At 42.0% G+C, this 17,109-nt stretch overlaps 1 protein-coding gene across 8 annotated transcripts in view; it reads left to right on the forward strand.

Annotated features, from left to right (window-relative positions):
- The window catches only part of c24h16orf89 (chromosome 24 C16orf89 homolog), a 146,378-nt gene that overhangs the window by 9,268 nt on the left and 120,001 nt on the right, over positions 1 to 17,109 (forward strand). For all 8 annotated transcript variants that reach the window (XR_010977346.1, XR_010977347.1, XR_010977349.1 and 5 more), the window contains exons 3-4: positions 4,919 to 5,069; positions 9,774 to 9,891. Coding sequence is in view for 5 of the 8 variants with exons in the window: in XM_068055668.1 (XP_067911769.1) it covers positions 4,919 to 5,069; positions 9,774 to 9,891 (269 nt within the window). In the remaining 3 variants the exon portion in view is untranslated. The remainder of the gene's footprint in view (positions 1 to 4,918; positions 5,070 to 9,773; positions 9,892 to 17,109) is intronic.

The raw sequence follows: 17,109 nt of genomic DNA on the forward strand, positions 1-17,109 counted from the left end.
CGTCGTCGTCCTCTGCTGCTTCTGGTGGGGATGTGGTAGGGAATATGGGATTGATGTAGGATTAATATAAATGGATGGTTATTGGTTGGCACAGACTCGGTGGGCCAAAGAGCCTGTTTCAGTGCTGTAACTCGCTATGACTCTATTCTAACCAACTTAAAAACAATCTATTGACTTAATACATTTAATGGTATAGTCATTATCCTCTCCCTTTGTGGACTGTTTCTTCCCCCCCTCTGACTTCTCCTGAAGATATTAGCCTAGATTTTACAATCAGGATATGCCAACCAGAGGTCAATGGTGAATTGTAGCCATAGACTCTGCCGTGTCATGGCCCCATGTCAACTTCTAGAAAGCACCCCATTTATATGACAGCTCAACTCCAGCATGGGAGTCATCTCTGATTGTCTCCTTCCCACTGGCCATGGTGTCAATCATGAACTGCTATAATTGTGGCACTATTTTGAAGAAGAGCAGGGGAGTTCTACCCTGTGTCCTGGCCAATAATTATCCCTCAATCAACATGACAAAAACAGGTCATTATCACATTGCTGTTTGTGGGAGCTTACTGTGCACATACTGGCTGCTGCATTTCCTGCATTATAACAGTGACCACACTTCAGAAAGTAATGTGCTTTGAGATGCCCAGTAGTCCTGAAAGGCGTTATATAAATGAAAGTCTTTCTTTTAATTTTGCTGTAAGAATTAATGTCCTGGAGCAGCTAAAAGGAACAGACACGTTGATGAAGTTTTGAAAGGTGGGAGTAGGGAAAGACTGGAAGGATGGAAGTACAGTTACCCAGCTTGATGCTGGGATCATCAAGATTCTTCTTGAGATAGAAGAGGGGGCTGTTTTTATAGAGTTCTGAAGGTGCCTATGAAAAGCAGAGGGATTAGGAGGAGGGCACCCATTATCTATTAATGCTTTGTTCCTAACATAGTAGTGAACATGGAAGCAGTGCAAGAAAAAGTTCAATAATCTTATGTTACGACCAGGTGAGCAATGTCTAGGGGTCTTTTGCTATCTTTACCTGGTCTTATTGTAAATGGGTTTAATTTTAAACATGCTGTGTTTTGAGCTCCCCTTTTTGTGAATCCTTGTTCACAGTTTCCAATTATAAGGCAAAGAACTGAGCACACACAGGCTTTCTTTGGTTTGAAGCAGAAAGCGGAAATGCATTAAAACCTTAAACTTAACCTCTAATACGGTTCATGCCTACAGATATATGATGCGCTCATGCTAGGATGCACACACAATCGAAAAGAGCAGAAGAAAAGATCAGTAGAACAGTTTGAGGCAATATCTTGTTACCGTTTCTCGAGCTCACTGTAGTCTTTGATTGAAGCTATGGTCTTGCGATTCGTTGGGGCCCAGTAATCTTCTTAAAACTTTGTTCACGTGGCAAACCCTTCTCTCTCTGAGTTTCACATGTTTTCACAAGATTCAGTTCCATGGGAAGAGATGAAGGCAGGCAGATAGGAGACAGGCAGGCAGAGGAGATCTTCTCAGTCCATGAGCACACGGCTTTGTTTCTGAGTTCAAATCCCTTCGATGGGAGTTCAAATTCAAAAGAAACTCCCAGGTTGACCCACAAGTTAGTCATGTGACTAGTTCCTTCCATGTAACAGTCTCTTCACATCCTTGATTGGAGGTTCAAATTTCTCTGCAACAGCCAGATAGCCGTGTGACTAAAACTGGTTTGACCACTTCAATGTATTGGGGAAGCAACTGCTGGATCCACATTGTTTCAACATTGTCTGTTACCATGGAAATATCTTTCCAGTCAGGGCTTGCAATTTTAAGTTTTAATGTTCATGTGGCGAAATAATGTGTGCCTCAGTCTTGGCAGGTGGGGTTTGCCTGACACTTACTAGCATAGCCACTGTAGGAGAACCTGCCATCTGTAATAAGCTGATTTCTGTCCATGCATCCTGTCTACAAAACCTTGCTTCCTCTTGATACATTTTTCTGTCATCTTTTACCATTATAAATTTGTGTTCAGATACAAAATGGAAATTGCCTATGTAGACTTGTCATCATTGTACCTTAGTTTTGCATTTCTCAGCTCCTCGGCCTGCGTTGCCCAATGTTCCAATCAAACCTACTTACCAAATTGCTATGTTTTAGTTACTTAACTATAAGAAAACTTCCTTCTGCTGCAATTTTCTCTCCTTCACTAATTGTAAGGAAAGTATTTATTGAGGCTGTTTACCATGTTTACCTTTTAGAAGGTTTACTAGACTTATGACCAGGTGAGAAATGTGTCGAGGGGTCTTTTGCTGTCTTTATCAGGTCTTATTGTAACAGGGTTTTATTTTTAAATACACTGTGTTTTGAGCTTCCCCCTTTTGTAAATCCTTGTTCGCAACTTTCTAATTATAAGGCAAAGAAATCAACACACCAGGTTTTCTCATGTTTAAAGGAGAAAGATGAAATTTATTAAACCTTAAGCTAAAACTTAAACTCTAATATGGTTCATGCCAATGGATATATGACGCGCCCATGCTAGCGTGCACACACGATACATACATGTAGATAGGGACAGAAAAGAGAAGAGGAAAAGAAAAAGTGGAACAGTTTGAGGCAATATCTTGTTACTGTGCTTCGAGCTCATGGTCTAGTCCTTTTGTAGGTAATTCTTGCTATTTCGTTGGGGCCCAGTATTCTGCTTAAACCTTGTTCACGTAGGAGACTTTTCTCTCTTTGAGGTTCACATGTTTTCACAAGATTCAGTTCAGTGGGAAGGAGATAGGAGCGGGCAGACAGGAGAGATCTTCACTCCATGAGCACACAGCTTTTCTGAGGTCAAATTCTGTTTTTCCAATTTAAAACTCTCCTAGTTGGCCAGCAGGTGGTCACATGACTGTATTGGGGCAGGGACTGGTTTCTTTGTTTCAACACTGTCTGGTATTATGCAAATGTCCTTCCAGTCAGGGGTTTGCAATTTTAAGTTTTAATGTTCATGTGGTGAAATAATGTGTGCCTCAGTCTCACGTTGCCTTCCCGCCCCTGCTGCAAATTTACGAGCCAGCAGCTCTTGGAAGCGGGACTTGCTGCCTCAGAGGGGCGTAAGTCCTGCCCAAAGCCAAGAAAGGGCCTCGGCCACGTAAAATCATAGTGTGGCTTCCAGGCCCGGTGGAGGGGGCTCGCCACTGACTTTTTTTGGCCGGTGAGCGGAGCCTCCAGCCCAACGTAAAATCCCAGCCTAAGAGTGGAATCCTTGCTTGTCCATGCAAATAGTGGTATCACTTGTTGATGCTTAAGGATTAGGAGTCTTGTGATTTTGGACACCAATTGATCAAGCTCACAACAACAATTTTTCTTTTAAGACTTTATGTACAGGAATTCAATATATGAAAAACCATGTTTACTTCAGTCTGGAGAACAGAAGTACAGTGGCTTCAACACTATCTGTTCCAACAGACGAGAGCTGTGCCGCCTCTTTTTGTATGCAAGCTTTTTTACAACTTGGGTAATGTAATTGACCTTTCTGTGGAGTCACTCACTCGGGGTCATCCATAACCACAAGGCCATCTGATTTTCACACCTATACACCTCGTTTTCTACAGATTTGCTCCGGACGTGAGCATGGTCGTAAGGTTATTATATTCATATTCAGACATTGTGGTGTTACTTGTTTAACACTTCCTTCTGAAAAGAAAAAATACTTTGCTCTTGTACCAGTAAAATGAACCCATGAGAAAAATAATAGAGGCATTAAAAATTTTGGAGATGGGAAAAGCAGCTATTTGGGCGGAGCAATTGGAGGTGGGAGGTCATGTGATGAAACCTCCAGGACAATGTCCAATCAGAGTTGGCGACCCTAACTGGCTAGCTGAACAGAATTGAATCGGCCAACAATGAAAGATTACATAAACACAATCGTCAGCACAATAATCTTTAAGATAATACATAGTGCAACATTTATTATTTGGTCATGTTGTCCTGGCAGCTGCAGGGCCTACAGTACAAGTGTTTCCACTGTTATATATGTATATTATTTTGACAATTCTTTTCCTATATTAAATATAATTTGCTCTAACTACCAACACATTTTTGGAGTATAAATAGTTTAGATACCTTGCATTCCCTACATCCTGCTCTCACTGTCTATTTTGGTGATAACAATAACTTGGAAATAATTGGCCACTTGATTGGAAAAGAATTGGTTGCAATGGTTTTCTCCTCCCTGCTACAAACCAAATGGCAAAAAAGAGTAAAAGTTAACAAGTCAATTTCTGCAAGAATACATCAAAATGGGAATGAAGGAGTATTAATCAATCCAAATGAGACAACTGATCCAACGAATGCGAAGATTAGAGATACAGCACTGAAACAGGCCCTTCGGCCCACCGAGTCTGTGCTGAACATCAACCACCCATTTATACTAATCCTACACTAATCCCATATTCCTACCAAACATCCCCACCTGTCCCTATATTTCCCTACCACCTACCTATACTAGTGACAATTTATAATAGCCAATTTACCTATCAACCTGCAAGTCTTTTGGCTTGTGGGAGGAAACTGGAGCACCCGGAGAAAACCCACGCAGACACAGGGAGAACTTGCAAACTCCACACAGGCAGTACCCGGAATCGAACCCGGGTCGCTGGAACTGTGAGGCTGCGGTGCTAACCACTGCGCCACTGTGCTGCCCTAAGAAGAGTTAATTGTATTTGCATCACTCATCTGGACTTGCTAATAATAAATCTAATTAACAATATTATTTGCTAAAATAATTTGAGATTTTATCTCAAACTGTTGAGACTTTTTAGTCACCTTTATTTGTTTCAGCCATGATTGTATTGAATGGTGGAGCCAGCTTGAAGGATTGAATGGCCTACTCCTGTTCCGACTTATGTTATGTTTTAATAGTGCTCTTTTAACCTTGAGGTATGTTGTGTCTTTATGCAGCATTTCAACAAATACTACACACTAATTTCTGGAGTCTTAATCCTGGGTGGACACAAACTGATACCAAATTGGTCTATCCTGTACTGAGGGCTGCAGAATGTTTTGGAGAGGATATCAGTGACAGATGTATGACTGAGCTGCTGGGTACTTGGTATGTCTTGCCTTTGAATTCCATAAATGGTCGATAACATACACCTGATGTTTATAATAGACAAAATAAATCTTGCTGCTCTACTAAAATAACTTTAACAATTCATCTAACATTAATTTAAATATTTAATTTTCTTGAGGCTATAATATGTGTAAACAGCCTTTTACCATCACGGTCCAGATGTTTAATTACAGTTTAATGTCTGCAGCCCAATGTTATGCATCAGTTGCAATCCCTTGCTTAGAGATGTATTTGCAACAGATTTACGTGGACTTTGCATTTTCTTCCCACTATTTCTGTCAAATATGCTTTCCTTTGAACGTTTGGAGTACTTCTTATCCATATACTTGCTAACTTTTATCTAGCTTGTGGATGAGGTAGACAATGCAACAACTATACTTAGTTTATCCCACACACCATGCTTAACACCAGTAAAATTTGAGAAGAACAAAGAGTTTAGACAGGATGCTCACAATTTTCAGAGGAAGCTTCTCAGGACTTTTCCCTGCCCCAGAGATGTAGCCATGACCCACTCCATATGTTAGGATTGGAAGCAATAATCAATTGTGAATCAATCCTGTTGTCATCTTCACACATTTTTTGGGGTTTGGGAAAGTTCCATTGTGATCACAGTGTAAGGAGGTCTAATAGCCTTGGGAAGTATCTAAAAATAGTTTGAAGTCTTCCTTTGCATTTGTTAATTTCTGTAATGCAGAAATGTTGCGGATAGTGATGAGGATTGTCAGAGGATACAGCAGGATATAGATCGGTTGGAGACTTGGGAGGAGAAATGGCAGATGGAGTTTAATCCGGACAAATGTGAGGTAATGCATTTTGGAAGGTCTAATACAGGTGGGAAGTATACAGTAAATGGCAGAACCCTTAGGAGTATTGACAGGCAGAGAGATCTGGGTGTACAGGTCCACAGGTCACTGAAAGTGGCAACGCAGGTGGATAAGGTATTCAAGAAGGCTTACGGCATGCTTGCCTTCATCGGTCGGGGCATAGAGTATAAAAATTGGCAAGTCATGCGGCAGCTATACAGAACCTTAGTTAGGCCACACTTGGAATGTTGCGTACAATTCTGGTCGCCAAGCTACCAGAAGGACGTGGAGGCTTTGGAGAGGGTACAGAAGAGATTTACCAGGATGTTGCCTGTTCTGGAGGGCATTAGCTATGAGGAGATGTTGGATAAACTCGGATTGTTTTCGCTGGAACGACGGAGGTGGAGGGGCGACATGATGGAGGTTTACAAAGTTATGAGTGGCATGGACAGAGTGGATAGTCAGAAGCTTTTTCCCTGGGTGGAAGAGTCAGTTACTAGGGGACATAGGTTTAAGGTGCGAGGAACAAAGTTTAGAGGGGATGTGCAAGGCAAGTTCTTTACACAGAGGGTGGTGAGTGCCTGGAACTTGCTGCCGGGGGAGGTGGTGGAAGCAGGTACGATCGCGATGTTTAAGAGGCATCTTGACAAATAAGTGAATAGGATGGGAATAGAGGGATACGGTCCCTGGAAGTGCAGAAGGTTTTAGTTTAGACAGGAATCAAGATCGGCGCAGGCTTGGAGGACCGAATGGCCTGTTCTTTGTTGCTCGGGCACAAATGATATTGAAATACATTTGTTGTTGTGTAATGATAGCAGCACCTTATAGCACCTTTTACTTGGAAAACATCCCAAGATATTTCACAGAGGTGTAATCTGACAAAAATAGACATTGAGCCAAAGGTGAGGCATTAGGAGGGTCTTGAAGGCAGGGAGAGATAAAGATCTTTAAGGGATTTCCAGAAACTAGGTGCGAGCTTGATGAAGGCACAGACCTGAATGGTGACATGCTTGCAAGGCTGAAGGAGGTTACAGAAAAGGGGCATGGTCATGAAGGGTTTAGATATGGGGATAAATTTGAGGCTTGGTAGGACCAGGAGCCAATCTTGGTCAGTAAAGATACAGTCGATGGATGAACCGGACTTGTTTGGGTTAGGATATGGCAGCCAAGTTTTAGATGAGCTGAAGTTGACGGAGGGTGGGTAATGGCCAACCAAGAAAGCAGGTGAATATACCAGTCTGGAGATGATAAGGCAAGGATCTGGGTTTCCAGCTGATGGGCTGAGGCAGAGTTCAAGGAGGGTGATGTTACAGAAGTGGAAATAGGTGGTCTTTGATGTAGAGAATATGAGGTTGGAAGCTCAGTTCAGGCTCCAATCGGATGCTGAGATTGCTAACAGTCATATTCAGCCAGGGAGGGGATGGATATTGGTGAAAGAAAGAATGCGGGGCCTTGCCTTGATATAGCACCTTTCATGACCTCAGGACCATCCAGAGTACTTTACAGCCAATGATATGCTTTTGAAGTGTCACCACTGTTGTAATGTAGGAAACGTGGCAGACAATTTGTGCACAGCAAGCTCCCACAAACAGCAATGTGATCATGGCCATATCATCTGTTTTTACTGATATTAGTTGAGGGATAAATATTGACTCAAACACCAGTGAGAGCTCACCTGCACTTTTTCAAAATAGTTCCATGAGATCATTTATGTCCACCTGAGAGGACAGATGGAGTCTCAGTTTAAATATCACGTCCAAAAAATAGCACCTCTGACAGTGCCACACTCTCTCAGTACTGCACTGAAATGCCATCCTCAGTTTCTGTGCCCAAACCTCTGGAGTGGGACATGAACCCATAAATATTTGACTCTGTGAGCTATCACTGAGCCCCAGCTGACATGTGACAGTGGTGAGGGTACAGAGTCTGTGGTTACGACTAAAAGGATGGCTTCAGTTAACTAAGGAAATTGCAGCTCTTTGAAGAGCAATTGTTATTGTACAAACAGTCCAAACACACAGAAACAGCAAGGTTGATAGTGATAGAGCTGGGTGCCACTAATGTTTCATTTTGATAGATGATGTCACCAAGGAGCAGCATGTAAATAAGGAAGAGAAATGGGCCATGAACAGATTTCAGGAGCGTGACAAAGCCAGAAACCTCACTGGAAAGATTCAAACATGAAGTTGTGGGAAAGTTGAGCATTGATTTGAAAGCCGACAACATATCCAAGGACTTTGGAGAGGACAGGAAGGGTGTTCCTTTTAGGAGACATGTGATTGATGGGCAGTTTTGAAAAAAGCAGAGGTAGTACCTGCGGGAATGGAACCATTTACAATGTTGGCATGGAAGTCAGGAGGGAAGATTTTGGTTTAGTGGAAATAGGATTCAAAGCTTTAAATCTCAAGACAATGCAATGTAGGCTGACTTCTACATATTTCACAATAGAATGTTAGGATATAATACAAACTAACTTTGTAAAGTTTTGAGAAGGAGAAGATCATTCGTCCATTTCACCTACCCTTCCAAACTTCCTATCAGATTCCTTACTCTGACTCTAGAACCAATTATCTTGAATCTTATTTACGAACAGGATTTCATCCAATTCTTTGTAAAAAAAAAACCTGTTGTAATATTGTGCTATGGTGGTTCCATCACTCCCAAATTTTTATTTTTGTTACCCTTCGTTTTAAACTGTGTCCCCTCCCCTCGTCCTTGGATCTTTTGCGAAAAAAACTTTCCTGCATCCAAATTCTCCATAATCCTGAAAATTTACAGAACTTGATTGACTCAGCCCACTGACCACCACTTCTGAACAGCGAAGTTCCAGGGCAGATGATCTTACCTAATAATTCATTCAAATCAGGAATCCAGGAGAACACAGATGTAGTCTCATCAAAGTCAGGAACAAATTCAAAACATGCCACTTTATGATATAAATCACACCTCTAGCTGTACTAATATCTTTGCTGCCTGTGAGTACTGGTTTTAATCTATTAACAAGATATATTTCTTACTTTGTTAGCGTAACCACCCTACCATTTAATACATAATTCATATTTTCGATTCTACATAATTTCATGATTTTACACTTCCATTTAGCACCCCTTTACTCATTGATTTTATTCTGTTTGGATCCTTTCTGGATTTTTGCACGCTGATTAACATTATGTCTCCGAACTTGGTGATATTGCAAACTTAGGCACATGGGAATTATTCTGCTCTTCAAATTACTTAAATCAATTATAAAGTGTCCCCACACTGAAACAGTCAAATAATGTTTCTGAAAGTGTATTGAATCTAAACATTTTTGCCCAGTAACTTTAATTGCTGGTGTGTTTTTATAAAGCATGTATAGTGTTGGGAAAGCTATAACATGAATTTCAATTGAACAAAGTAACTATTCAGACAGGGTCTGGAGGCTCTCCATAATTGTGCCCAAACTACTCCTTGTAGCGAGAGGCATTGCTACCTACTGAAAAATGGCATAAAACAGAGCTCTCAAGCATGGGGTTTGACATGAGGCCAGTTCCTGGCCAGTGTGAACTGAATCTGTTCCAATGCCTCTCAATTGATCCCTTTCTCAAGAACTCAGCATACTGTGGAAACTCCAGTAAAGCAGTGACTTCCACCCATTGTGACACTTCCTCAGCCCCTGAGAAATCCAAAAATGTGTCACTGTCCTGTGAACCATGCTTGCTTCTACACAGAAAGTTTGGAGGAAGCTGTGGAGCAAGGTCTTGGCTCACGAACAATGGTTTAAAAAGTAACAGCATTTTTTTTTTAAGTGACAGTTGATCAGTTTACTATATAATTTCACATGAGCTGGTAATCCACTAAAAATAGTTTTATAAATGTTTGTTCATTCTTTTAAATGAAGGGAGGATAATGGAGTCCCTTGCCTGGAAACAGGTACATGCAGGAGACTGATGAGGACTTTAAATTGTCCAGATTACTCCCTATCACACCAGCTGCTGTATTTCATTATTGCTGAGCATGTAAGCAAAACTATTTACTGATTTAACAGCTACTATTGAAAAATAGTTTTGTCTCCATTGTCTGTTATTGTTTTCTTTAAATTGTAACTGTGATATCTGTATTCTAATTATTAGAAGTATGGTTCGAAGTACTATTCTCAGCATACTTTCCAAGGACATACACCAGCATTCCCTGAACTAGCATTTTCATTAGTGATACTTATTTACCCCGAACATTGCATTTGTTTGCTATGTTGATGTTGGCAAATTTGTATTTTTCACTTTGAATGTACTTGGCTGTAACTGTTCAGTGCAATTCACTGGTATTTCTGAGAAAGTAGTCTGTATTCAGAGTCTGAACCAAATGATTGAGAACCTGACCCCCGTCCAGCAGTTGATCAGCATGTCAAGACTGTCTCCCACACACATCACATGCAAAACACCTGGATCGTGCTTCATCCTGCCCAAACAGGAGAACTGTTGATGATCTGTTAACCTAAGCAGAACCCATTAGGCACTGACATAGTAAAAACACCAATGTGCTCATTGCCACTCCCTGGAGTCAGTCCCTATTGTTTTGTCCACAATCCCAGGCATGTGGTGAAGTTCAGTCACCACAAGGTATTGTACCATATACCTTTAACATTCAGTTACATTCATATTATACTATAGGCCAAATCTTGCTGCGAAAATAAGGGGTCAAAGTTTACTGTGAAAATAATGGTGCGACTAATAGTGCTCGCTGTTATTAAGGTGTTACTCATTCTGATTTTCTGGCATGAAGTGCTTATCTCATTGAGTTATGATTTTCTATACAACTTCAGGCGGGGAACAGATGTGTAGTTAAATGTCAATATCCAAAAAATGTTGACTGAATGTGGCGTTCTGTCGTTAGCTTTGTGAAAACAGGATCTTGCTGTCTGACTCACTATTGACGTGCCATGAATGTCACGCAGTTGACGTATTTGTGTGGTAGAAATGAAGTAAACTCACCACAGAACATTAAGTCTTATCATTACAAGCCTAAGCACCTTTTCTAACAACATGATACTTGTTAGTTACTGCTAATCAATTTCTAGTATGGAAAATTAAGTGTGGAGTCTCATTCCTTAAGGTATTAATTGTTGGTGGAGATTATAAAAATCACATTTAAAAAAAAAACCTTTTCTTTGAATTGAGGGAGAGAGAAAATATACAATCTTTCCTATCGTTCGTTCTTTTTCTGTACCTGATCTTACTCTAATTCACCCAATTTCCTTCTCTGCCATTCCTCTCTTTCTTTCTCTTAAATCGCATTGGTTAAGGAGGTACACAATTAATCCCTATATTCACTAAGGTTCCAGATGCCTTTGTTCCCCTCACCATGTCATTATCAGCCCACACTTAGAATCATAGATTACGACACAGAAAGGGGCTACTTGGCACATCGTGTTTGCACCAACCGAGAAATGATCGACCAGTCTAATCCCACCTACATACGAACATACAAATTAGGAGCAGGAGTAGGCCACTTGGCCCTTTGAGCCTGCTCCACCATTCAATAAGTTCATGGTTGAACTGATTACTCCACATTTCCACCTACCCTCGATAACCTTCCACCCCCTTGCTTATCAAGAATCTATCTGCCTCTGCCTTAAAAATATTCAAAGACTCTGCTTCCACTGCCTTTTGAGGAAGAAAATTCCAAAGACTCACGATCCTCAGAGAGAAACAATTTCTGCTCATCTCTGTCTTAAATGGGTGACCCCTTATTTTTAAACAGTGACCCCGAGTTCTAGATTCTCCCACAAGGGGAAACATCGTTTCCACATCCACCCTGTCAAGACCCCTCAGGATCTTATATGTTTCAATCAAGTCGCCTCTTACGCTTCTAAATTCCAGCGGATACAAACCTAGCTTGTCCAATCATTCCTCATAGGACAGCCCACCCAGTCCAGGTATTAGTCTCGTAAACCTTCTCTGTACTGTATTCAATGAATTTACGTCCTTCCTTAAATAAGGAGATCAGTACTGTACACAGTGCTCCAGATGTACTCCTCATCTAGGCTAACTCTGTCCATCTGATTTTTTTCAGTCTATATGTAAGTTAAAATCCTCCATAATTATCGCCGTACCTTTCTGTTAAGCTACCATTCTTTCTTCCTTTATACTCCATCCTACAGTGTGGTTAGTTAGGTGGCCTGTACACCACTCCCACAAGTGAGTTCTTGCCTTTATGATTTCTCATCTGTACCCAAACTGCTTCGACATCCTGGTCTCCTGAACTTAGGTCATCCCTCTCTATTGCATTAATACCATTACTAATTAACAGAGCTACTGCTACACCTTTTATTCAGGTCCCGATCTATGTCGTCCTGCAGCCATGACTCTGTAATAAAAACAAGAAATGCTGGAACTACTCAGCAGATCTGGCAAATCTGTGGAGAGAGAAGCAGAGTTAACGTTTCAGGTCAGTGACCCTTCAACAGAAGCTGCATTTTTCCAGTCCCGGCAACATCTTGTAAATCCCTTCTGTACCCTCTCTAGTGCAATTACAACCTTTCTGTAATGAGGTGATCAGAACTCCACAGAGTACTCAAGTTGTGGCCTAACCAATGAGTTCCAGTTCCAGCATAACCTCCCTGCTCTTGTGTTCTATACCTTGGCTAATAAACGGAAAGGATTCTATATGCCTTCTTAACTACCTTATTGACCCGTCCTGCTACCTTCACGGATCTGTGTACATTCACTCCACGGTCCCTCACTTCCTCTATACTTCTGCTGTTCTGATGAAGGGTCACCGACCTGAAACGTTAACTCTGCTTCTCTCTCACAGATGCTGCCAGACCTGCTGAGTATTTCCAGCATTTCTTGTTTTTATTTCAGATTTCCAGCATCTGCAGTATTTTGCTTTTATTATAGCCATATCTCTGTAGTGGCTGTTAGGTCGTACTTATTTATTTCTATTTGTGTTCTCAGTTCCTCTGTTTTGTTTCGAATGCTACATGCATTCAGATACAGAGCCTTTAGTTTTGTACTTTTATTATTTTTGTAACCTCGAGCTTCATCTGTTGATTTACTCTTAGGTTTGTATGCTCTGTCCCTTCCTGTCACTCTCTGTTTATCATTTCCCATATTAATTCCTTTCTCTCTCACCTTGGCTCTACTCCTTGATTTACTATATCTTCCCAAATATGATCTCTTGCCCCCACTATTCAGTTTAAAACCCTCTCTACTTCCCTAGTTATGCAGCTCACTAGAATACTGGCCCCAGCATGGTTCAGATATGGACCATCCCAATGGTATAGCCATCACTTTCCCCAGTACTGGTGTCAGTGCCACACGAACCAGAACCCACTTCTACCACACCAGTCTTTGAGCCACACATTAATTTTTCTAATTTTATTTGCCCTATGCCAATTTGCACGTGGATCAGGTAATAATCCAGAGAACATTACCTTTGAGGTTCTGCTTCTTAATTTGGTGCCTAGTTCCTCATACTGACTATGCAGAACCTCTATCCTTGTCCTACCTATGTCGTTGGTACCTACATGGACCATGACGTCTGGATCCTCCCCCTCCCACTGTAAGTTCCTCTCCAGCCCCGAGCAGATGTCCCGAACCCTGGCACCGGGCAGGCAACACAGCCTTCTGGACTCTCGCTCTTTGCTGCAGGGAACAGTATCAATCCCCCTAACTATACTGTCCCCTACTACCACTACATTCCTTTTTTCTCCCTCCACTTGAATGGCTTCCTGTACCATGGTGCCTTGGTCAGGTTGCTCATCCACCCTGCAGCCCCCACTCTCATCCAAACAAGCTGAAAGAACCTTAAACCTGTTGGACAATCGCAAAGGCTGAGGCTCCTGCACTCCTGCCCTCTGTGTCTCCTTACCTGCCTCAGCTGCAGCCACTCCTGATCAGAAGACCCTATCCTAAGGGGTGTGACCGCCTCTTGGTACAAAATGTCCAGGTAACATTCCCCCGCCCTGATGTGTCGCCGTGTCTGCAGCTCGGACTCCAGTTCAATGATTTAGCCAACGTTCTTCGAGCCGCAAACACTTACTGCAGACGTGTTTGCCCTGGATCACACTGGCATCCAGGAACTTCCACGTGCTGCAGCCATGACACATCACCTGTCCTGCCATCCTTAATGTGTTTTAATTAACTACTTAATTATTTTATTCAATTATTCTTTTTTATATATGAAGCTTACCACTAGTTCCTTTACTATTTTAAATATTTGGATTAGAATGGACCTGAATCACTTAGAAGATACTCACCAAACAAGTGGCTTCTTCCCGGCTCTCCTTCTAGCATTTGGTCTGCAGTCTTGCAGATTTGGCATTTGAGGTGCATATCCAGACTTCTTTTGAATGAGTTGAGGGTTTCTGCCTCAACTACCCTTTCACAGTGAGTTCCAGACCCCCACCAACCTCTGGGTGAAATAAGATTTCCTCATTTCCCCTCTAATCTTTCTACCAATCACTTTAAATCTATGCCCCCTAGTCACTGACCTGTCTGCTGAGGTCTTCTCATCCACTCTATCTAGGCCACTCACAATTTTGTACATTTCAATCAGATCTCCCTTCAGCCTTCTCTGTTACAATGGGGAACAACCCCAGCCTATCCAATCTTTCCTCATAGCTGCATTTTTCCAGTCCCTGCAACATCCTTGTAAATCTCGTCGGTACCCTCTCCAGTGTAATTACATCCTTTCTGTAATGAGGTGATCAGAACTGCACACAGTGCTCAAGTTGTGGCCTAACCAATGATTTATACAGTTCCAGCATAACCTCCCTGCTCTTATATTCTATACCTCGGCTAATAAAGCAAAGGATTCCATATGCCTTTTTAAGCACCTTATCGACCTGTCCTGCTATCTTCAGGGATCTGTGGAGATTCACTCCATGGTCCCTCACTTCCTCTACACTTCTCAGTATTTTCCCATTAGTCGTGTGTTCCTTTAACTTATTTGACCTCCCCAAATGCATCACCTCACACTTCTCCGCATTGAATTCGATTTGCCACTTTTCTGCCCATCTGACCAGACCATCAATATCTTCCTGCAGCCTACAGTTATCCTCCTCGCTATCTATCACATGGCTAATCTTTGTGTTGTCGGCAATCTTCTTGATCATGTCCTCTACATTTACGTCCAAATCGTTGATATATACCACGAAAAGCAGGGGACTCAGTACTGAGCCCTGCGAAACAGCACTGGAAACAGCCCTCCAATCGCTAAAACACCCTTTGTTTCCTGCCACAGAGCCAATTTTGTATCCACCTTGCTACATTTCCCTGGATTCCATGGGCTTTTATATTTTTAACCAGTCTTCCATGTGGGGCCTTGTCAAAAGCCTTGGTAAAATCCATGTAGACCACATCAACTGCACTACCCTCATCTATCTTCCTTTGTTACTTCTTCAAAAAATTCAATCAAGTTGATCAAACAAGATTTTCCCTTAACAAATCCATGCTGACTATCCTTGATTAACCTGTGCCTTTCCAAGTGACAGTTTATCCTGTCTCTCAGAATAGATTCCAGTAATCTGCCCACTACAGAGGTTAGACTGGGGCCTGTAATTATTCAGTCTATCACTCACTCCCTTTTTAAACAGAGGTGCAATGTTAGCAGTTCTCTAATCCTCTGGCACCACACCTGTATCCAGTGAGGACTGGAAAATAATGTTGTTTCCTCTTTTGCTTCTTTTAACAGCCTGGGGGACCTTTCATCCGGCCCTGGTGATTTATCAACTTTCAAGGATGCTAATGCTGGTGGGCAACCATAAAGGCGGGGCTAAAGAGTGGCGAGTCGAAGAGACTTAGCAGTTGGCAGGAAAAAAGACAGAAGCGCAAGGAGAGAGCCAACTATGTAACAGCCCCGACAACCAATTTTATCTGCAGCGCCTGGGGAAGAGTCTGTCACTCTAGAATTGGCCTCTGTAGCCACTCCAGACGCTGCTTCACAAACCACTGACCACCTCCAGGCACTTACCCATTGTCTCTCGAGACAAGGAGGCCAAATAATCCTATTATTACGTCCTCTCTCCCTACGTTTATCACATCCAATACTTCACACACCTCTTCCTTAACTACAATATCTGCATCGTTCCCATCTTTTGTGAAGACGGATGCAAAGTATTCATTAAGAACAATAGCAACATCTTCCAGCAAGTTCCACCACAAAAACTTTTTGAACTGAAGGGTGCAGGAAAATGTCTAATAGCGAATGCTGCAAAGTGCCCCACTCGAGCAAGATTTGGTCCAATTTGATGTCAACCAAAATAATAATGATAAAATTATCTGAAATATTTATTTATTAGGAATGTGCACATTTGACATGAGCTTTTCAGTAATGTTTCCACATTTTTAAATTATTTTGGGGTCGGAGTTATCTTGCACTCATCATTGCTCACATGCACAAGTTAAAGATGAGTATATCATATAATCTAAAATCAACTAAAACCCTAGTTAAATGAGCATGCTTTATAGATTTTAATTTATATGAACAAAGAACAGTACAGCACAGGAACAGGCCATTTGGCCCTCCAAGACTGCGCCAATCTTGATGCCTGTCTAAACTAAAACCTTCTGCACTTCCAGGGACCGTATCCCTCTATTCCCATCCTATTCATGTATTTGTCAAGATGCCTCTTAAACATCGCTATCGTACCTGCTTCCACCACCTCCCACGGCAGCAACGTCCAGGCACTCACCACCCTCTGTGTAAAGAACTTGCCTCACACATCCCCTCTAAACTTTGCCCCTCACACCTTAAACCTATGTCCCCTAGTAACTGACTCTTCCACCCTGGGAAAAAGCTTCTGACTATCCACTCTGTCCATGCCACTCATAACTTTGTAAACCTCCATCATGTCACCCCTCCACCTCCGTCGTTCCAGTGAAAGCAATCCGAGTTTATCCAACCTCTCCTCATAGCTAATGCCCTCCAGACCAGGCAACATCCTGGTAAACCTCTTCTGTACCCTCTCCAAAGCCTCCACGTCCTTCTGGTAGTGTGGCGACCAGAATTGCACGCAATATTCTAAGTGTGGCCTAACTAAAGTTCTGTACAGCTGCAGCATGACTTGCCTATTTTTATACTCTATGCCCCGACCGATGAAGGCAAGCATGCCGTATGCCTTCTTGACTACCTTATCCACCTGCGTTGCCACTTTCAGTGACCTGTGGACCTGTACGCCCAGATCTCTCTGCCTGTCAATGCTCCTAAGGGTTCTGCCATTTACTGTATACCTC

This window comes from Heterodontus francisci, chromosome 24, assembly GCF_036365525.1.
Source record: "Heterodontus francisci isolate sHetFra1 chromosome 24, sHetFra1.hap1, whole genome shotgun sequence".
Taxonomy (NCBI): Eukaryota; Metazoa; Chordata; class Chondrichthyes; order Heterodontiformes; family Heterodontidae; genus Heterodontus; species Heterodontus francisci.